The sequence below is a fragment of the Podarcis erhardii genome (genome assembly GCF_964252035.2).
Source record: "Podarcis erhardii genome assembly, chromosome: 15".
In the NCBI taxonomy this organism is placed as follows: Eukaryota; Metazoa; Chordata; class Lepidosauria; order Squamata; family Lacertidae; genus Podarcis; species Podarcis erhardii.
The window spans coordinates 18,357,298-18,380,160 of record NC_138505.1 but is presented as its reverse complement, the minus strand read 5'-3'; the positions used below and the strand labels follow the sequence as shown (position 1 = coordinate 18,380,160).

At 45.5% G+C, this 22,863-nt stretch overlaps 1 protein-coding gene across 1 annotated transcript; it reads left to right on the top strand.

Moving 5' to 3' along the window:
• Positions 1–3,255: 3,255 nt before the first annotated feature.
• LOC309330394 (arylacetamide deacetylase-like 4) lies at positions 3,256–22,614 on the top strand. Its single transcript, XM_081842001.1, has 4 exons — positions 3,256–3,618; positions 7,169–7,385; positions 19,358–19,421; positions 21,181–22,614. Exons 1-4 carry the CDS (start codon positions 3,442–3,444, stop codon positions 21,953–21,955), a joined length of 1,233 nt encoding a protein of 410 aa, XP_081698127.1. The 5' UTR covers positions 3,256–3,441; the 3' UTR covers positions 21,956–22,614.
• The last annotated feature ends 249 nt before the right edge of the window (positions 22,615–22,863 follow it).

The window sequence follows — 22,863 nt, the reverse complement described above, 5'->3', positions numbered from 1 at the left end:
GCTCAAAGTTTGAATTCAAGTGATCAGAGAATGGTGAGATCCAACGACATCTTCTTGCTTGTTGGCCTGATATGGAGAGAGCAGCATAATGTCTTGCCTTTTGTGTGTCCGGGTATCTGGGTTTGACTAATTCTGTCTAATGTGGGTATAATGAAATGGACCCATTGCACTCCAAAGGACTTGGCTTAGCTTTTTGCACAGATGTTTCTCGTTGCTAAATCTTCAAACTCAAGCAGATATTATGTAGCAACATCTGCCTGGAGTTATGATGTGACAATTTTGGGACTTCACATTGAGAAAGAAAGAGAGAGAGAGGGAGGAAGGGATATTTATTTTTAATATCTTCTGCATATTCAAATTAACTTAATTTATTCTTCTACTTTAAATATATACTCTTTTGAAACTGCAGGTTGTAACAATAATCCTGTTCTTTTCTGTTTACAATGTATCTGCAAATATTCAATAAACCATTTTCATTCTTTTATAAAAAGTTTGTTATCTGGGTTTTTTATTTTTCTGGTAAGTTTTGCCATTTCTGCATATTCCTTAAGTTTTCTGTATCCATTCTTCCTTTGCTGGGACTTCTACTTCTTTCCATTTTGGGGCAAGTAGCATTATTGCTGCTGTAGTAGCAAACACAAACAAGTTTCTATACAGTTTAGGTAGTTCTGTCCCTATAATTCCCAAAAGAAAAGCTTCTGGGCTTTTATAAACATTATTTTAAACATCCTTTTCTATTCATGATATATCATTTCCCAGTAAGCTTTAACCTTACTACAAGACCACCACATGATAAAAAGAACCTTCTTCCTCTTTATATTTCCAACATTTATTTGATTTAGATTTATACATTTTTGCCATTTTTGCCAATGGTTAGATACCATTGATAGTTTATTTTCATAGAGTTTTCTCTCAAACCATAACATGCTGTAAATTTTGTCATCCTTTGTCTCCCATTCCAATAATATTTTATACATTATAGACAGCACTTTTACATTCCATTCCAACAGGTCTCTCTCCAGTTGTGATACTTGTTCCCCAGACCCTTGTAGCCTATCTTTCTTAAATACTCCATTCAAATGATGATATTGTATCCATGTTGATGGTTTTCCTGATAATTCCTTATTTTTTATAAATTTATACTTTCCTCCCACTTGTTTTAATAATTTTTTGTAAGTTGTCCACCATTCTATCATATTGTAATCCTTTTATGTGAACCGCCCTGAGACCTCTGGGTATAGGGTGGTATATAAATTCAATAAGTAATAATAATAATAATAATAATAATAATAATAATAATAATAATATTCTTTTTCTTTACCTCTATAACTTCCAGCATTGAGAGCCAAAGTGGTTCCCCTCTAATAAATGCTTCTATTTATCCCATATTCTATACAATTCCCCCCCTAATTATATGATTTATAAATCCTTTATGTAGCAGCAACTAGGCCCCTGACAACCTTCGAAAACCTCCTCCTAACAACAAAGGGAAACGGTAAAGGGACGGTATCCGCAATATACAAAATACTACTCCAAAATCCCGCAAATCCCCTAGACACAATCAAAAAACAATGGGAGAATGACATAGGCTATGAGATTAACCCCACTCAATGGACCAGAATGTGGTCTAAACCCCTCTTTAAATCCATATCAACGAAAAGAAAAGAACTCACACTGAAACTCACCTACAGGTGGTACCTAACACCAAGGAAACTTAGCGCTAATACACCCAGGAACCTCACCAAAATGCTGGAGAGAGTGCACCTCCACAGGCACATACCTCCACATGTGGTGGGAGTGTCCCAAAATTCAACTATTCTGGACAACAGCCATACAAGAAATATGTAAAATAACTAAGCAAGTAATAGACATCACCCCAGAATTGGCCCTACTAAACATCTTCCAAGACAACAATGCCCATTTACACCACAAAGAACTCATAACCCACCTGCTCTCAGCAGCCAGAAACATCATAACCAGACACTGGAGAGACCTGTCAGGAGTAAGCATGGACCAATGGTACCAAATAGTATGGGAAACAGCCCTACTAGAAAAATTAACTAATAAACTGAAACTGACACGGGGACAAACAGAAGAAGACGCCTTCACCCCGGTATGGCTCCCCTTTATCACATACACAGCCCAACAGGACAATGACAATAATCCACCAACAGCATACAAATCAATATGGCTAACCTGATCCAAAACACCCACCCACCTCACTCACACACGAAAACAAAGATCACCACAGCCAATCACAAGCAAACAATCACACCCTAAGCCAACCCCAACCTCTCTCACCACCAAAGGAACACAAGTGAACAACACAAGCAACACTGACACCAAACTCTACATACATTAAACATAATAGAAACACCGCCACCCACCCCCACCCCCATCCATCCTCCCTCTCCCCACCCCCCCTTTCTTTTTTCTTTCTGTTTTCTTCTCCCCCTAATGCCTCAACAAATGAAACGGATTTGTAAAAACGTTACATGGAAGAAGAAGAAGGAAAAAAAAATACGAGGCACTACACTTCTGTAAAACAAGAAAATCCTTAATAAAAAATATATATAAAAAAATCCTTTATGTACTTTCACCTTTTCATACCATAATGAAGCGTGCCAACCAAAAATATTATCATGGCCTTCTAAGTCTAGAATATGTGAATTCTCTAATGTTCTCCATTCCTTCAACCAAGAAAGTCAGGATGCTTCCATTTTGTATCATTGCAGCAAATGACCAATGGGTCCAACAGCAGAGGAAGCTTTTATAAATAAATGAATGAACTAAATCCCATTGTATTTCAACTCCCCTCTTTGTATCAGTTCAGCAAGAGGCCATCAATGGGTCCAACAGTAGAGGAAGTAGAGGAAGCTTTTATAAATAAATAAATAAATGGACTTTATAAATGAAAAGTGGAGTTATATGAGCAATAGACTGGGTGGGATTGGCTCCCATTGGTCAGCCTGCACAGCGCCAAACCTCTTTCCTCACCACACTGTTCTGGAAAGTTGCAGTGACCCTCCTGTTGTGAGGATGCCATTGCAGTGTCGTGCCAGCCAGCCCCTCCTGCCTCGTTGTGCCGCCCCTTTTAATTATCCCTGACAAACTCCTCAGGGAGGGAAGAGGCACAATGATTTTGTGTGGGAGGGCAGGCACACTCCTATGCACGACTTTCCTTGGGAGGAGAAGATAGGCAAATTCACACCCACCAATGCGTATCCACACCCTGTGTGAGGAACAACAGTGTCTTTCAGGAATCCAGGATAGCTGCAATGTCTTACTGGATTATTAAACTGTTTCTTTTCTTCTCAACTGAGAACTATATGGGTTGGCCTAGGGTGTTCTTTTCCTCATGGCATAGATTCTTCTCCTATAAAAGCCACCAGCGTTGGCCAAGGCGAAGTCCTTGTCTCTGTGCCTCTGAGTTTAAGGGAAATGGCGTTTGGTGAAACTCTGTGGATGCTGATATTATATACAACTATTTTCATTCATTTCTTGCTGTTAGTGTGGGGAGTTTCTTATCGTCTTACCAGGACCCACCTACCTCGAGGACTGTCCTATCGCCTAATAATATTGCTTCACGATTTCTCAGTGGGATATGGATTGGCACTAGTAAGTATATTTTACATATATCATGGGGATGAAGACACCTCTATAAAAGGGGCTGCAATCCTTTAGAGTCAATAAAATAATTCTTTTTAAAATGCTAATTAATTTGAAAATATTGAAACCAATCTGATACCCATTCTTGAATTTCTTCTAACTTTTTCATTTTACATGCATTACCAGAAAAACACAGTATGTCTCTATAAGTACCCCAGTTCTCTTGAATGTTTAATTTCCTTAGTGCACTGGCTTCAATAGGAGATAATCATAAAAGTGATTTCCGTTCAAGTAAATTTTGATATCTGGTCAAAAATTTTTTATCTCCCGCCCTCTGCTGCCCACTACTTTCTTTCTCTTATAAAAGAAAATCACCAAGCTGCTTTATTGCTTCCAGTACCTTAACCACATTTTCATCAGGTTTTCCATGAACAATACCACATCATCCGCAAATGCCCTCCGTTTGTAAGTTTGAAGACTCACTTGGAGGCTTCGTATATCATTTTCCCTAATATCCCCACACAACACTTCTAAAACCAAAATAAACAATAATGGTGAAAGTAGACAACCTTCTCTTGTTTCCTTGCCAATAATGCATTTTTCTTATAAAATTATGTTCACTGTTTGAAAATCGCTCTGTATATAATGTATTGATTCCTCTCACAAATTTCTCCCTGAACCCCATTTTATCTAGTAATTCCCGCCCCCAACTCCAAGAAGCTGGGTAACAATTTTTTACTTTTTTAATGCTGTCTAGATTTCTACAACTGATTTAGTGTATTTTTGCACTGCTGAATCAGGAAATGGCATCCGTTTCTCTCCATCAGGTCAGGTTTACTGTAAACTGAATGGTGGGCATTGATAAAGGTAAGTACACATAAATTGCATGTTGCTTCACCATTTTTCAAACTTCAGGGCTTGAACTTCCATTTCTTGGAACTCCTGGAATGCTCAGCGGCAGGGAGATCTCTCTTCAGAGTCCAACAGTAGTCAGCCATCATGACTGTGTCCCAGAGACCCTGATATCTGGTCTCCATCTCTTTCATGTCCTGATGGAATCTCTCCCCCTGCTCGTCACTCATTGAACCCAGTTTCTCAGGAAACCGGTCCATATGTGAAAATAGGTAGTGCATCTTGACGCTCATGTTGCAGCCCAGGTTTCTGAAAGCAGTCAGCATGTTGTTGACAAGTTCTGCGTAGTTTCTGGCCTTATTGTTGCCAAGAAAGTTCTTCACTACCAGAACAAATGCCTTCCACGCTTTCAGTTCCACTTCGTTCATTAACTTTCCGAACTCTGGATCTCTGATGAGCTGACGGATCTGAGGACCGTCAAAGATGCCAGCTTTCAACTTCTCCATGGTCAATCCTGGAAAAGCCTGGCACAAGTAAGTGAAGCAGTCACCATCCTTGTCCAGAGCCTTGGTGAACTGCTTGATTAAGCCAAGCTTGATGTGCAGCGGTGGGAAGAGTATTCTGTCTCTGTCCACCAGAGGGTTGTTGATGACATTCCTTTTTTTGCAAGGCACCAATTCCTCCCGCACAGGCCAGTCCTTCTTTGTGTAATGCTGAGCACGGTCCCTACTTTCCCACATGCACAGAAAACATGGGTACGTGGTGAAGCCAGACTGTTGTCCCAACAAAAAGTTCACCATCTTCAGGTCAACACAAATAAACCACTTATGCTGATCATAACCAATTTTCTCCAGCACATACTTCACCGCTTCATAGTTCTCCTTCAGTGTACTCGAGTGAGCCAGGGGTATAGAGGCAAACTGGTTGCCATTGTGTAGCAAAACACATTTCAGTGATCACTTGCTGCTGTCAATGAACAGTCTCCAATCTTTGGGTTCATACTGTGGCACTCCAAGCTTGAGCAGAAGCTGTGCAATATCTGCACAATACACCACGTCCTTCTCTTCCGAGAAAAAACGGAGGTACTCTTGATGCCTGTTGCTGAAGAAGCTGATGCAAGCACTGTCAGAGAGGTTTTTTTCCTTCAATCTAGATGCCAACAGTTTGGCAGAGTCCTTTACAAGCTGAGGTCGCGAACTAGATCATTCAACTCCTTTTGGGAAAATGGATGTGGAGCATCATCTTCAAGAACCACTTCTTCTTCATGTCCTTCAACACTGGAGGCATCTTCGTCAGGAAGTTCTCCGAAGACAGGCACTGGAATTTCATCATAATGAGCTACAGGACGACGTGCTGATTGAAGATCAGGATACTTGAGGCTGCTCCGGTTCTTTCTGTTGATCCCAGTCACATCAACAGCGCACCAATTTATGGAAGATTTCGAGGTTTTATGACTTCAAACTGATCCCTTTTCGACATAATCACCAAGAACTATTGGACCTGAATACTTCTTGTCATTAAAATAATCATTTCCAATCAAAACAATTATTCGTCATGGCATTTCACCCCCACCAACTTCTTCTAAAATGCTCCACACAAGCGTACATGTGAACAAAAACGTAAAAAAACCGAAATGTGTCCATAGCTCAAAAATTTGACCTGATTGAGCGAAACCAATGTGATTTTTGGATTCAGCGCATCAGATTCATCCTAAATCAATTTAAAAAAATGCAGACAACAAATTTGTTGTTGACCAGTGAATTATCAAACACTTTCTCTGCATCTAGAAAAACCATGGGTAATTGCTAATCCTTTCTTTTTTCAAAATATTCAGTAGCATTTAATACAATTGCAACATTATCTTTTAACTGCCTCATCGGCAGAAATGCTGTCTGGTCTTCATGTATTAAGTTTCCTAACACTTGTTTGAGTCTTCTTGCTAATATTGCCACAAACCATTTATAATTACAATTAAGCAAAGTAATAGGTCTATAATTATTGACTTGGGCTGGGTCATGATCTTGTTTTGCTATCAATGTGATATTGGCATACTAATAATAATACTAATTATATTATTTGTAATATACTAATTATATTACTAATAATAATACTAATTATATTATTTGTAATATACTAATTATATTATTTGGGTTTACCCAGCCACTCTGGGTGGCTTACAGCATATATAAGCATAATAAAACATCAAACATTAACAAACAGCATATCTTATACAAACTAAAATAAACCTATAAATCAATATAAAATAATAATAATAATAATAATAATAATAATAATAATAATAATACCCAAATTAAAATAGCTGCCAATCCCAACAAAACATTTAACCAACCCCAACCCAACAAAAACAAAACAGGGGAACTAAAATTAAAGATTTTAAAACTTTTTAGCCAGTGGCCACATCCCAAGAGTTGTTCCAGCAATGCCCCTCTGGCCTCCCAGCATCCCCTTTTAGCTGTTCAAGGTGAGTCCCCAGTGGGCCCTGCCCCCTAGGCCAAGGGGAAATGGGCCTTTCAGCAGGGAATGGTCTTCCAAGTATCAGGTATCTCACCCTGTGTCAAAGTACTGGTCATGATCATTTCTAAAGGCTGGATTAGACGGTCCCAAAATACTTTTTTAAGTATTAAAAAATTGTAAGTGGAAAATATCTAATGCTAATTATGCATGCTAAATGTTTTGTTTTAAACAGGTAGGAATTCTGGAAAAAATGGGCATCTGCCATAGATATTCCATAATCAGGGCCATGTGCCTATTCATTCCGATAATGAAGGACTCCAAACTGATCATAAAGGACCTGGTTTTTGATGGGGTGCCTGTGAGGCTGTACTGGCCCAAGACGTCACCTGCTGGGAACAGGAAAGGAATCATCTTTCTTCATGGAGGTGCTGCGGTGGCTGGAAGCATTCGTAAGTTCTGTGAAATGTGTTTGAAATGGTAGAACCTCTATTTACAACCGCCACCACTCGCAGATATTCTAAGTTGCGACCACGGCAAACCCGGAAGTAACGGGCGGGTTTGCTGCCGTTCACACCTGCACAGAAGCGGGCAATTGTCGCCCGTGCCTGCACACAATGGTGCCTCTCCCAGCAACCTGTTTCGCCATAACGACGGTGTGGCGATCACACATGGCCCCCGGACGTTTCACGGTCTATTGACCCTGTGCCACCACTGCGGTTGCTTTCTTTGCTGCCACCACCCCACTTCTCACGGGGACACACGGAGTCCAGACAGTTGTTAACATAAACAAATAATCAAGTTTATTTTTAAGAGCAGGAACAAGCATATGGTTGCAGTTTATTTTCCTCTGGTCAGTTTCCTAATCTTAGTTCCTAGAACTTCAAACTGAATTATTCCCAACTATCTATCTAATTCCCTAACAATTCCTCTCACTCTCTCACAATACAACTCAACCCCCACTGTGTATTCCACCCTCTTCCTTCTCCCACACCCAAGCCTCAACTCCCAACCCCCAGACCTCAACCATCAACCCCCAGACCTCAACCATCAACTCCCAGACCTCAACTGACTTTTCAAAACCTCCCACTCTATCTTTTACTCCCCCCTCGCATTCTCACTGGCCAATCACCTCACACCCATTTTAACCCTTTCCTTGACACATCCTAGGGGGCAAACGCCACATTCCTCCCCCCTTAAGAAGATTGACTCAGGAGGGATAACTTAACCTAGTTATTCTCCTGATCAATCAGCAGTACATTTTTATGGCAAATAAACATTTCCTAACCTGTCATTTCACCCTTCACATCACATCTAACATTTGCACATCAAATACTGTGTTCTGGTAAAATATACATATATACAATAACCTGTTACATGTTAGGTATTCAGTTAACTTTCAACTGCAGGTCTTCTGGACAACGCATCTGTGACGGTATTCAGGGTCCCTTTCACATTTTTAATCATAAAATTAAAGTCTTGCAGTGATAGGGCCCACCTCAACAACTTACTGTTGGTCTTCATTGTCCTCAACCACAAAAAGGGTGAGCGGTCAGTACATAAAGTTAAATTTCGGCCCCAGATGTACGGCTTCAACTTCTGTAATGCCCATACAATGGCAAGGCATTCCTTCTCGATGGTCGAATAATTTCTTTCCCTTGGTAGTAGTTTCTTGCTTATGAAGGTGATAGGATGCAGGTCGTCCTTCTCTCCCTGTTGGCACAGCACGGCCCCGATCCCGGCATTAGATGCTTCGGTTAAGATGGTGAACTCATGATCATAATCAGGAGCAACAAGGACTGCATTTGATGTCAAGGCGCTTTTTAAGGCATCAAACGCCTGCTGACATGCTGCTGTCCAGTTTCTTAATCTATTCAGGATTTTGTCCACCAATCGCTGAAAAGTTGCTGGCGCATTCTTTAAGCTAAAGGGCATTATTTTAAATTCAAACAACCCTAAAGGACTTCTGAACGTAGTTTTCTCCTGGTCCTTAGGGTCCATTTCTACTTGATAGTACCCCTTTGTTAAGTCTAGGCAGGTGATGTAATGACACTGGCCTACAGCTTCGTTCAGGTCATCTAAACGCGGCATTGGATATGCATCCGCTTTAGTGACATGGTTCAGCTTCCTATAATCTAGGCAAAATCTAATAGCTCCATCAGGTTTGTCTAATACAGTGGTGCCTCACAAAACGAAATTAATCTGTTCCGTGAGTCTCTTCGTATAGCGGTTTTTTCGTCTTGCGAAGCAAGCCCATTGACAGCTTAGTGGATTAGCGCTATTAGCGGTTTAGCGGCTTTTAGCGGCTTATCAGCTTAGCGGATCAGCTGATAAGCGGCTTAGCTGCTTAGAAAAAGGGGGGGAGGGGAAAAAACCCCGCAGGAACTCGCAAGACATTTTCGTCTTGCGAAGCAAGCCCATAGGGAAATTCGTTTTGCGAAGCGCCTCCAAAACGGAAAACCCTTTCGTCTAGCGGGTTTTCCGTCTTGCGAAGCGTTCGTCTTGCGGGGCACCACTGTAACACTATGGGTGCTGCCCAGGGACTTTCCGAAGTGGTTATAATCCCTGCCTTCAGCATTGCCCTTATCTCATTGCTAACTTTCCCCACATACTCTCCAGTTATTCTATATGGGTTGACAGCAATTGGCTTAGCATCTCCAGTGTCAATATGATGTACAACTCCCATGTGTGCACCAACAATGCTATTATGGGCTTGTTGCAAAATCTTTTCTCTATAGGTATGAGGGATTACTAACTGTCTTTTCACTTCTTCACCCCCCCCCCCCCGCATGGTGGGTCAAGGACTTCTCGATATAAAAGGCCCTTGCTCAAACAAAACCGTTCTGGGCACTCAGGAGTTAACAACCTCTCCGACTCGGCTGCCTCAAAGTACATTTGTAACTCAGTATCTTCTTTTTGCTTTTTGGCAAAACTTGAGGTTTGACTTTTAGTCAAAGGAAATAAAAAGGTGTCTTTTCTTTCCTCACACTGATCATTCCCTTGCTGTTCTTCAGCACTGTCTGTCTCTACTACTGTATCCAACCCCTCAGGATTAGGTGACTGTGGACTCCCTTTTGCTCTGGTAACTATGAAAGTACTCTGCACATGTTCTAAAATGTCCCAACCAATGAGCACAGGGGCGGGAATTTCTTCCGACAGGGCTACCTGCCACTTCCCTGCCCAGTTTTTGAATCTGACATCTATTTCCGCCACCTTTAGGATTTCTGCTTGTTTCGAAATTCCTTTTAATTTCATTACTTTTCCTGGAATTATGGCATCATCCCTGATTATGGACTATGGTGACTTGCGATCCCATGTCCTTTAACCCGAGATATCTTTTTCCATCTATCCAGATATAATCTCCAGCGTTCTTTAACAAGAGATTATCTTGTTGAATCACATAACAGTGCAGGACTTTGGCCTCTACTAGCTCAGCAGGCTCAGGCCTAGTTGGCAGGTCTGTTTCCTTGACAACCTGGCTAGTTGGGCTCTGCTCCACAGACTGGATACAATATGTCTGTTTCTGTGTGGTACTATAACTAGATGTTTCTTTTCCTGTTTTACAATCAAAACGTTTATGACCTAATTTCCCACATCTCCAGCATGAAATGTATTTGGGTCCTGCATAACTTGTTTTATTTACTTTTCCCTCAGTAAACTCTGTATGGATGTGTGCCTTCTCATGTGGGCTTCCCGATGAGGGGCTGCCTCTCTTATCGATTTCTGAGGTAAACTTTCCTTTGGTTTGCTGAAAGTTATTCTTGTTTGTTTCCCAATATCTCCCACCAAATTTTGGCCTATCAAATCCATGGTCTCAGATTTCATCTATTTTATCGGCTAAACCCGCTGCTTCCTCTATTGTCTTGGGGTTTCTTTCTTTTATCAGGTACTTCAATTGGCCATTTATTGTGTCGTAAAATTGCTCCAACGCCATCACTTCTCTAATCTTAGGTACTGTGTCTGCATTCTCTTGGATTGTTCCTCAGTCATTTGAGCATATAATTCGGCTAGAGGACCACTTATTCTAGCTCTCAAGATCATCATTTTATCTTCCTCTTTTACTTGAAAATCGTGACAGGCTCTCTTGAAGGCTACTAGAAATGCTTCTGGGCTATCCCTATCTCTAAATTCAGGAAAGCGTTTTAAATCTATCTTCATTTGATTCTGCCCATCGGTGTTATTACTATTATTACTATTTTCTAATACCATTAGTTCCAACCGTCTCATCTCTAACTGAAACCGCTGCTGTTCCCTTTCCTGCTCAGCCCTCAATTTTTCTTTTTCCAATTCATTCTCAAGCCTATTTTTATCAAGCTCTAATTTCAAGTTATATTCTTGTACTAATTTCCACTTTTCAAAATCCTCTGAAAACTGTGGAACTTCTACTTCAGGTGGCGTTTTAGTCATCTCTTCTGTTCTGGTTTCTTCCCCCTAGGGATTCCCATTCTCTTCTCCAGAGCTTTCATGTTGGTTTTCTTGGGTGGTGTAATGGTTGTAAGGGGGTTACTTGTGCGTAAATTGCCTTCGGTTTAGTTTGATTGCTTGCCCAACCATGCTTAGGCTCACAGCTCGCCCTCCGTGACCTGCTAGTCACTTGCAGAATCCGTCAGTGGGCGTTTCTTGAATCTTTTCCAGGATAAAAGCTGTTTGACACCAAGTCTCCGCCTATGTTCCCTGCGCGGAACTCGTCTGCGCAAGTAAGGGGAAGGCTGGGGCATGCCAGCGCTCTCTTCACTAGCTTCTGGTGAAGGGTCTCGGAGCCCTGTGGCCAATTCCTCCATCTCCCTCTCTTCTCTACTGGTGTTACGCTGAATTCCTTCCCCCCAGCTGGTCCCCTCTCTGGCATCGCTCTGGAGCCCTGCCTCCACCTCTCGCTCTGATGTCAGTTCCCTGACATCCACCTCCCTCCCAGGACCCCCTCCACCCCCGGCCTGACCCTGTGACGTGACCTTATCACCTTCTTCAGCTGACGATGCAGGGAACCCCCGAAAGGAGCTGCTGTCGTCGTCCGAGGACTCAAACCCCACTTCCCACCCGCTCCGATTACGTTGCACGGGACGGGCTTCCCAATCTGATTCCTCCTCTCCTGACGATTCTCCTCCTTCCTCTTCAGAAGCTGGAAAACCCACGAATTCCTCCTCCTCCTCATCGGTGGTGGCAAATTGCTCCTCCCAGAATCTCTCCAGGGGTTTGGGCTTCCTCGGATACCTGTTGTGGAACTCTTCCACCAGATATCCATCATCTATTTCCCCCATGGGAACCCACGTGTTTTCTGCCTCGGGTTCCCCCTCCCAAGCTACTAGGTACTCCACCTAGAATCATAGAATCATAGAGTTGGAAGAGACCACAAGGGCCATCGAGTCCAACCCCCTGCCAAGCAGGAAACACCATCAGAGCACTCCTGACATATGGTTGTCAAGCCTCTGCTTAAAGACCTCCAAAGAAGGAGACTCCACCACACTCCTTGGCTGCAAATTCCACTGTTGAACAGCTCTTACTGTCAGGAAGTTCAGTAAGCCAGTAAACCCCTGCCAGCGCGAATCCAGGATCTCCATTACCTGGTGGTGGAGTTCCCTCTTTTCCAGTTGTGGATGTGTGAGCCCTTCCCCTCCTACCCCCCGGACCCTCCGCTCCCCTCTGTACGGTGAGAGCAATGACCTATGAAATACCGGGTGGATTTTCATGCTGTCTGGCAACTTGAGCCGGAATGCCACCGGGTTCACTTGGTGTGTCACCTCAAATGGTCCCAGCCGTCTGGGCCTTAGTTTCTTACACCCGCCCTTGAAGGGTAAGCCTTGGGTGGATAACCACACCCGGTCCCCCACCCTTATGGTCTCCCCTTCCCGGCGACGTTTGTCTGCTTGTCTCTTGTACGCCTCCTTGGCCCTTTCCAGATTTATCTTAAGCTGCTGGTGCAGGGCTTCCATTTCTTCCACGAACTGCTCTGCAGCGGGCACGCTCCACCCTTCCTCCCCCCTCCCGGGAAAGGCCCTGGGGTGACACCCATAATTAGCCATGAACGGGCTCATCCCCGTGGACACATGCTCCGCATTATTATATGCAAACTCCGCCAGTGCTAGCTTTTCTACCCAATCGTTCTGTCTCTCGTTGACGTAACAGCGTAGATATTGCTGTAAAATGCTGTTCGCCCTCTCTGCTTGCCCGTTAGTCTCCGGGTGACTCGCCGTCGAGAAGCCCACCTCCACCTGCAATAAGTTCACAAGTCTCCTCCAGAATCTTGAGGTAAATTATCTCCCTCGGTCAGAGATAACCCTCGCAGGAGCCCCATGCAACCTGAAGATGTGCTTCACGAACAACTGGGCGGTTTCCTCTGCTGTTACTGCATGTGAGCATGCTATAAAATGGCACATCTTGGTTAGCAGGTCTACTACTACCATGACTGCTGTCTTCCCTCTGGATTTGGGTAAATCTGTCATAAAATCGATAGACACCACCTCCCAGGGTCTTCCCGGTGTGGGTAAGGGTTCCAGTAGCCCTGCCGGGGCCGCCCTCTCCCCCTTGGCCCTTTGGCAGCGGTCACACCCCCTTACATACTCTCGTACATCTTCCCTCACCCTTGGCCACCAGAACTCTCTAGTAACCAGTAACATTGTTTTGTGTTGCCCAAAGTGCCCTGCTGTTGGGTTGTCGTGAAGCTGTTTGAGCACCCTTTCCCACAAGGTCTCCCCGGGCACATACATTGCTCCCTTGTAGTACAGCAGTCCTCCCCTTTCCTCAAAGCCTCCCTGGTCTCCCCCAGTTCCCCTGAGTTCCCTCATTCTAGTTTTTGGGCGAATTTGTCCTGGTGAATTAACTCGGTTAGTTCTCGTTTCCCAACCAACGCTCCCCCACACACCCATCGTTCCTCAGGGAACACGTGTCGAGGCTCCGACTGTCCTTCTCCTTCCGTGTACTCTGGCTTCCGGGAAAGTGCGTCTGCCCTCACGTTCTCTTCTCCTGGCACGTACTTGATCTCAAAGGAGAACTTGGAGAACTCCTGTGCCCATCGAATCTGTCTCTGGTTGAGGACTCGAGCCGTTCTCCAATATTCCAAGTTCTTGTGATCGGTGCACACCTGAATCTTGTGCTGAGCCCCTATTAGGAGATGTCTCCACTGCCGAAAGGCTGCGTAAATAGCTAGCAGTTCGCGATCATACACCGTGTAGTTCTGCTCCGATTTGTTCAGTTTCCGTGAGAAGAAGGCGCACGGCTTCCAGGTGTGTTGGCGCCCTCCCGGCTGCAGCAACACCGCCCCTACCGCTCGGTCTGATGCGTCGGTCTCCAGCCTCATCGGCTTCTGCAGATCCACATGCAGGAGCTGTTCCTCTGAGGCGAATGCCTTCTTTAGCCTTTCGAAGGATCGTTGGGCACTTTCCGTCCAGACGAACTTCTTTTTGCTACTGAGACAATCCGTGATGGGTGCGGTTAAGTGGGTGAAGTTCTTGATGAACTTCCGGTAGAAGTTGCTGAACCCGAGGAACCTCTGCACATCCTTCCGGGTTTTGGGGGCCTTCCATTCCAGCACCGCCTGCACCTTACCGGGGTCCATGGCTAGGCCTCTGTCTGACAACCGGTACCCCAGAAATTCCACTTCTCTGGCGTGAAATTGGCACTTCTCCAGCTTGACCCATAACTGATGCTCTTGTAGCCTCTTCAGCACTTCCCTGACGTCCTGGACATGTTGTTTTTCATTGTCCGAATAGATCAAGACGTCGTCCAGAAATGCTACTCAGTTCTTGTACAGTAGGGGTCCAGCACATGGTGCATGAAGCTTTGAAAACAGGCTGAGCCTGACTGTAATCCAAATGGCATGACTAGATACTCAAAGGCCCCTAGGGGGGTGAACATGGTGGTTTTCCATTCGTCCCCCTCCCTCATTCTAATCAAATTGTATGCTCCCCGGAGGTCCAGCTTGGTAAAGATCTTACCTTTCCTTACCCGAGTTAGAATATCATCAATTCTGGGCATAGGGAAGGTCACGGGTTCCGATACGAGGTTTAATTTTCTATAGTCCACGACCAGCCTAAGCTGATCCGTGTCTTTTTTGTCCACAAAGAACACCGGACTGCCCCCCACTGCCTTGGATTCCCTTATGAACCCCCTCTTTAGGTTCTTGTCAATAAAGTCTCCCAACTCCTGCATCTCCCGGTCCGACATGGCATACAGTTTACCCACCGGCAGCTGCGCCCCAGGGAGTAGGTTGATTTGGCAGTCAAAGGGCCTATGTGGCGGCAGCCGGTCCGCCTCCCTCTCGCTGAAGACCTCCTGTAAGTCCACGTACTGTGGCGGCACCTCTGCTCTCTGCTTCAGTGTGGTTGCTGCCACTCTGGCCAACTTCACCCTGGGCTTCTCCCCCCCTAGACAGTGTTCCAAACAGTGCGCTGACCTGAATGTGACTGTCCGTTGATGCCAAGCCACCACCGGATCATGTAGTACTAGCCAGCTCATGCCCAGTATTATCGGGGGTCCCGCCAGTGTGGCCACATGAAATGCAATGGTTTCTGTGTGTCTGGACACTCTCATTCTCATTGGTGGGGTTTGATGTGTCACCTCTCCTCCCAGCAGCTCCCGGCCATCTATCGTGGTCACTTGGAGTGGGAAATCCAGTGGCCGCAGGTGGAGCTGGTGCTCTAGTGCGAACTCCTTGCTAAAAAAATTACAGGAGCTGCCTGAGTCCAGCATTGCCTTCACCTTGACTGGGTGTCCATTTGGGAGTTCTAGCACCACCTCTATCGCTATAGAAGCCTTGGGTGGGTCTGGTTGGGGCACTTCTGTCAGTTGTTCGCTTGGCTGCTGCGCCCCCCTGTGGGCAGTCAAGCGCTGGCGTTTCCCTGCACCTTTTCCTCCGCCCCCTCCTCCTCGCTTCCAGCAGCTCCCACCATCCCTTGCCAAGCCTTTCTTTGTGGACAGACCCTGGCAAAGTGTCCTGGCCGTTGGCAGAGGAAACACTTCTTGGTGCTTTTCCCAGCCTTTCCCTCCCTTTTGACTCCTTGGTTGCCGCTTGAAACCTCCCGCGCGCACGCTCAATCGATTTCCATTGGCACCACGTCATCGGCAGGCTGCCTTGGCATCTCAGGAATGCGGTAGTCAGGGCAACGCTCTCCTCTCCCTTCCCGCCTTTCCAAAGCGTGCGCTTCCTGGCGTGCGCCTATCGCAAGCGCAGATTTGGTCAATTCATCCATAGACTGCGGGCGGGGCGCGCGGGAGAGCTCGTCTTTCACGGTTGGAGACAACCCCTCCTCAAACAGCATCTGTATGGGCGGGTCATCTAGATTCCATTCGAGCCCGTGTATTAGCATTGCAAAGCGGGACCAGTAGTCTCTAACAGATAGATCCCCCTGCTTGCACCTCATCAGCTCCCTCTGGGTCACACTCTGCCCAAATTGGTTTGAATACATTGCGTCCATCGCCTGGAGAAACTTCCGGACGTCCCTCATGGCAGCATTCTGCATGGCCATTAGGGGCCTGACCCATTCGCGCGCGCCATCCTGCAGGTGCCCCACGATATACGCCACCCTCTCTGCATCGTCAGCAAAGTCATTGTGCTGCAGCTCCAAAGCGTACTCTATTTCCGTCTGGAACCCATTATAGTCCTGTGGCTTCCCCCCGAACTTGTGTACCAGTCCAGGCACCTTCTTTGCCACTGGGGTGGGTCTAACCTGCGCATCCTGGGTTCGCCTCTCATCCAGCCGCGCCGTCAGCAACGCTACATGCTGTTCCAGCTCCCGGTTCCTCTTTACCAGGTCTTGCACACCAGCTGTTTGCTCCGCGGCACCAGCGCCTCCAGTCAGACTCATGGTTACCCTCCCCTGCGCACAAGTAACTTCAATGACTGATGGATTGCTGTAATGGTTGTAAGGGGGTTACTTGTGCGTAAATTGCCTTCGGTTAAGTTTGATTGCTTGCCCAACCATGCTTAGGCTCACAGCTCGCCCTCCGTGACCTGCTAGTCACTTGCAGAATCCGTCAGTGGGCGTTTCTTGAATCTTTTCCAGGATAAAAGCTGTTTGACACCAAGTCTCCGCCTATGTTCCCTGCGCGGAACTCGTCTGCGCAAGTAAGGGGAAGGCTGGGGCGTGCCAGCGCTCTCTTCACTAGCTTCTGGTGAAGGGTCTCGGAGCCCTGTGGCCAATTCCTCCATCTCCCTCTCTTCTCTACTGGTGTTACGCTGAATTCCTTCCCCCCAGCTGGTCCCCTCTCTGGCATCGCTCTGGAGCCCTGCTTCCGCCTCTCGCTCTGATGTCAGTTCCCTGACAGGTGGCATTATGGTTGAGTCAGTATTTTGCACTAATTAAATAAGAGACTTTTACTCTCAGCACTGTTCCTCCCGGCTTGGCTTTCCAAGACCCCGGTCCCCAAAGTATAGTTTTAGGTTTTTCCCTCTAACCTTTCAAGCTTACTTCCTCTGACCCTGAGCCTAAGCCTCCGCCAGAACAGTCTTTTGAGATCTCTTGCTCTTATTGTTATCTCGGCCAAACGGCAATCTGGGGTTTATCCTCAATCACACCCTCAGGCCAGGTAATCTCTTCACCGGTTTTACCTTTCCCCTCTCCAGGTGTATTGTTTCCCCTCACAGGCACTTAGACTTATCGAATCCCGCTGCTGTCGCCAATTTTGTGGCGGCAGGTTCAGTTGTTATCCCACCGCTGCACCACCAATTTTGTGGCGATCACACAGGGCCCCCGGACGTTTCACGGTCTATTGACCCTTTGCCACCACTGCTTTCTTTGCTGCTGCCACCCCGCTTCTCACGGGGACACACGGAGTCCAGACAGTTGTTAACATAAACAAATAATCAAGTTTATTTTTAAGAGCAGGAACAAGCATATGGTTGCAGTTCATTTTCCTCTGGTCAGTTTCCTAATCTTAGTTCCTACAACTTCAAACTGAATTATTCTCAACTATGTATCTAACTCCCTAACAATTCCTCTCACTCTCTCACAATACAACTAACCAACCCACTCCTAATCCACCATCTTCCTTCTCCAACACCCAAGCCTCAACTCCCAACTCCCAAACCTCACCCGACAACCCCCAGACCTCAACTGACTTTTCAAAACCTTCCACTCTATCTTTTACTCCCCCCTCGCATTTTCACTGGCCAATCACCTCACACCCATTTTAACCCTTTCCTTAACACATCCTAGGGGGCAAACGCCACAGACGGGCCTCCAGAACGGATTGTGGTCGCGAGTAGAGGTTCCACTGTATTGTTAGAAGACAATTTATCATTGTAATTTAATGTAAAGATCCTGAAATGTTTGCCGTGGACGGGGGTGGGGGTGATTTGTGCAGCCTATACATGGTTATTGTTGTTGTTTTCTACAATCAAGTAGCATATATATTTTATGAAATAATAATAATAATAATAATAATAATAATAATAATAATAATATAATATATTTATACCCCGCCCATCTGGCTGGGTTTCCTTAGCTACTCTGGGCGGCTTCCAATAAAATATTAAAATACAATAGTCCTTTAGATATTAAAAGCTTCCCTAAACAGGCCTGCCTTCAGATGTCTTCTAAAAATCTGGTAGGTGTTTTTTTCCTTTGACATCTGGTGGGAGGGCATTCCAAAGGGTGGGCACTACTACAGAGAAGGCCCTCTGCCTGGTTCCCTGTAACTTCGCTTCTTGCAGTGAGGGAACTGCAAGAAGGCCCTCGGCACTGGAACTCAGTGTCCAGGCAGAACTATAGGAGTGGAGATGCTCCTTCAGGTATACTGGACGGAGGCCATTAAGGGCTTTAAAGGTCAACACCAACACTTTGAATTGTGCTCGGAAACGTACTGGGAGCCAATGTAGGTCTTTCAACACCGGTGTTATGTGGTCTTGGCGGCCACTCCCAGTCACCAGTCTAGCTGCCGCATTCTGGATTAGTTGTAGTTTCCGGGTCAGCTTGAAAGGTAGCCCCACGTAGAGCGCATTGCAGTAGTCCAAGCAGGAGATAACTAGAGCATGCACCACTCTGGCGAGACAGTCTGCGGGCAGGTAGGGTCTCAGCCTGCATTCCAGATGGAGCTGGTAAACAGTTGCCCTGGACGCAGAATTGACCTGTGCCTCCATGGACATTAAAAACAGACATTTATGACACAGCAATATTAGTCATATCCAGTCCTTTTTTCTAGAAAGAGAGGTGCCAGTACTCACCATGAAATTGTTAAGGTAAGTGCCACACTTTTAAACAACAACAACAACAACAACAAAGAGGTGCCGGTCCTGCATACCCTTGTGTACCCCCTGGGGGGGGGGAGCATTGGTCATATCTGTTAATTTCAACAGGTTTACTTTCAGTAGGACTAACTCACAGTGGATTCAACTCACAGTGATTTCATTGTGAACGACCAAATAAATTTGTAATGGAGAGTAACAAATAATTGCTCACAGCAGGCAGTGTGTGATGTGTTTCCTCCCCCCTAGGAACCTCTGAAATGATCTGCCGTTCCATTGCCCACCAAACTGACTCTGTGGTTATGTGTGCTGAGTAAGTATCTTCATGCTTGTTGTAGCAGAAAAAAGAGCATTTCCCCTCAGTTTCTAACCCTTCCACATGAGCCCCCCAAAAAGCTGATTTTGCCAACATAGTGGATTTGCCAACCTTTAGAATGGGTGTTCACCTTTGTATTTTGATTTTTATGCCTTTGGACCCAATCCCTCTGGCTTTAATGATAAGAAGAGCTCTGCTGGATCAGGCCATTAAACTACTTTTACAGAAAACCACCACATCAACCCATAAAAAGCCATTAAGATTCTTCTCCTAAGGCAAAATGGCCCTGTGGTTGAGAGGGAAAGTGCAGCTGGAGTTAAGGTGAACTTCTCTCCGGCAAATAAGCTCCAGCTGTTCCCAACTGTCCCGTCAGCCACACTTACCATCCAATGAGAGCAGTGGTACATTGGGCAATGGGAGAAGTGTCATTTGCCAGGGCTTCAGAGCCCTTTACAAAGCAAGCCTTCCCGACAGTAATGGACATCATCTCTCCCAATGGCTGCCCTCACTGCCTTAATGCACCTTTGGTGCATGATCTGAAGCCTCCTGGCCAAGGTGGGTGATCTGGAGTTCTTGGCTTTAAGGCCATATGGTTTAAAGTGGGCAGAAAGAGTGGGAAGCATTGATCTCAGGAAGGCATGGTGAGACATACTGGAGGTGATTCAGAACTGGGGTTGTTTTCCTGAGATGGAAAAGGAAATCAAGAAAACATTCAAAATATAGAAGTTGGTTATATTAGGCATGTCGTGTGGAAAGTGGCCTAGGGAAAGTGTTTGTCGCTCTCTCTGAACTCTAGAACATGTGGACATTCAATGAAGCTGAATGCTAGAAGATTCAGATAAAAGAAAGTACTTATCCATACAGTGCAAAGTTAACTATGGAACTAATTCCCACAGAAAGCAGAGGTAGCTTCCAATGTGGATGGCTTTGAAAAGGGATTAAATAATTGGGCAGAGTATAAGGCTACCAGTGGCTCCTAGCTATGCTGGCTATAGTCTGCCTCTATGGTCGGAATCAGATTTGACCAGCAACCACTGAGAATGGGATGCCGAACTAGCATTATATTTGGGTGCAGAGCATCAGCCACAGGGGCTGAATGTTGCACTCTGGCCTCTTCATTTCCCCTCTGACCCCAGACCCCACCCCTGCACCATTGCCCCTCTTTTGCACCATCCTTGAGTGGCATCTGACTGGTGTGAATGTGTCTTGCTTGCTTGGTTGGAGGGTAGAGAAAGGTGTGTGGCTGTGTGTAGGAACCAACCTACTTGTCCAGTGGGAAAGTTCACATTTGCTTTCCATTTTGCTCTCTGGTCCCACCCACAGCTGACATGTGGCCCCCAGGAAGGTTGCATAGAAAGGAATGTGGCCCTAGGGGTGCCACCCTTGATATATATGCCATTGCAGGAAAATGCTGCAAAGTGTATGATGTGTTATGTACTGAAGTTCTCACCCTGGGCCAGCAGGGGGATACTGTAGATAGTTATGCAAATGAAGGATCAAAAGTGACGTTCAGTGATTGGATAGTTTGTATGCAAATGAAGGATTGAAAGTGACGTTCAGTGATTGGCTAGTTACAGAAAATGGTTACTGTTGCATTCTAGTGGAGCTCCATATAAGCAGGCTGACCGAGCTCCTCAGTTCAGTTCTGTTCCAGCTTACAAATAAAGAGCTGCTTTAGAAGAATCGCTGTGTCGTCTGATATGTTCGCCCACGACTTAACATGATGAATGCTGATGACATCTTGCCTTCTCTTTAGGTATCGCTTAGCTCCTGAGCATCCGTATCCAGTCCCAGTACTGGACTGTTTAACTGCTGTAATATACTTTATGAAAAATGCAAAGGAATATGGAGTGGACGCCAGCCGCATTGCCATTGCTGGGGAGAGTAGTGGAGGCACTTTTACTGCAGCCATTTGCCAAGAACTGGTGACCAGAGAGGACCTCCCAAGAGTGCGAGCTCAGGTCCTCATTTACCCATTCCTGCAAGGAATGGACTTCAATCTGCCATCCTATCAGCAAAACCATTCAGTTCCTCCTATGTTCCGGAAAAGAACTGTCAAAGTTGGTTTGACATATCTCACTGGGAAGACAATGAATGCAGATGGAGTTCTGAAAGGCGCCCATGTCCCTCCTGATTTGAGAGAGAAATACCAAAAATGGATCAGCGCTGATAACATTCCAGAAGAATTTAAAGCTAGGGGCTATGTTCCTGTAGAACCTGCTCTATTTTCAGAAGAACTTTATGAACAAGTTAAAAGAGGTACTGAGACAATGTTTGCCCCCCTTCTAGCAGAGGATGACATAATCCGCCAGCTCCCAGAGACTTTCATTCTAACCTGTGAATATGATGGATTCCGGGACGATGGGCTGTTATACAAGAAGCGGTTAGAGGACAATGGTGTGCCAGTGACATGGTATCATGTTCAAGATGGATACCACGGAATAATGGCCTTGGCTGGTTGGGGGCCACTTGCATTCCTGAACACACAGAAATGTTTGCAGAGTGTAATACAGTTCTTAAAAGGTTTATAGAAATGAATGACCTTGTAGGAGTGCAAATATCCAGAGTGTGGGGTCAGGTGGGACTACTATGAGGTATTATAAAATATGCATCAAGTCATTGTGTCCACGATGAACGCATTGTGTTGACTGGGTTTAATTCATTGACAATAATTTCTGATCAAATCCCACAACCCTCTGCATCTCTGGCCATTTCCTCTACTGCCCATCTCTCTTGCTTGACAAGTCACTTACACAGCCCAGTTGCTTCACCAGGCAGGCATCCTGGGTCATCAAAGACAGTGGGCAGTTTCTTTGATGTAGCTTTTCTGATGTTAATCTTAGGATGTTAATCTTATGGCCAGGAAACAGATCTCACCTGAAGGTTATAATGATCGCTGTCTTCCTGGCCATCCTCCTTATCATGTATATTGCTTGTTTATGACCTCAGGGGTTTCCAAATGTACTCCTTTGTAGTTCTGTTTTGTTTACCCCAGAAATATGTGTGCTTAATTAGTTTTGGTAGTTTAACTTTGTCCCCACATGGGGTTTGTTGAAATGCTCAGAGGAAATCTGATTGGTTCTTATGAGCACTCTGTAAAAGTTCTTTTGTGAATAAAACGACCTGGGCCAAGGGGTGGAGGCACGCCGAGATTATTATACGCACCCTTCCCAGAGTCTTGCTGGTTCAAGCCTCTGTGTATTCTTATTAATCAGAGTTCAATCCTTCCTTTACTTTGAGAACACCTCAAGTGGTGCTCCAGGTGAGGCAAACCTAAAAGGGAACCGTGTGAGGCTTGGGGGGGGGGGACCTCAGCGTGTGAGGCAAAGCTAAAAAGAAAACCTCAGCATTTGAGGCACAGCAAAAGGAAACCTCAGCGAAAGGAAACCCCCAGGATTGGACTCTCCTCGGAGCTAGCAACCTGCTATCCCTCGGTCGC

Coding starts and splice junctions, on each gene's coding strand:
- LOC309330394 (XM_081842001.1), top strand. CDS start 3,442: ATGGCGTTTGGTGAAACTCTGTGGATGCTGATATTATATACAACTATT. Junction 3,619..7,168: donor TGGGATATGGATTGGCACTA/GTAAGTATATTT, acceptor TGTTTTAAACAG/GTAGGAATTCTGGAAAAAAT. Junction 7,386..19,357: donor TGCGGTGGCTGGAAGCATTC/GTAAGTTCTGTG, acceptor CCTCCCCCCTAG/GAACCTCTGAAATGATCTGC.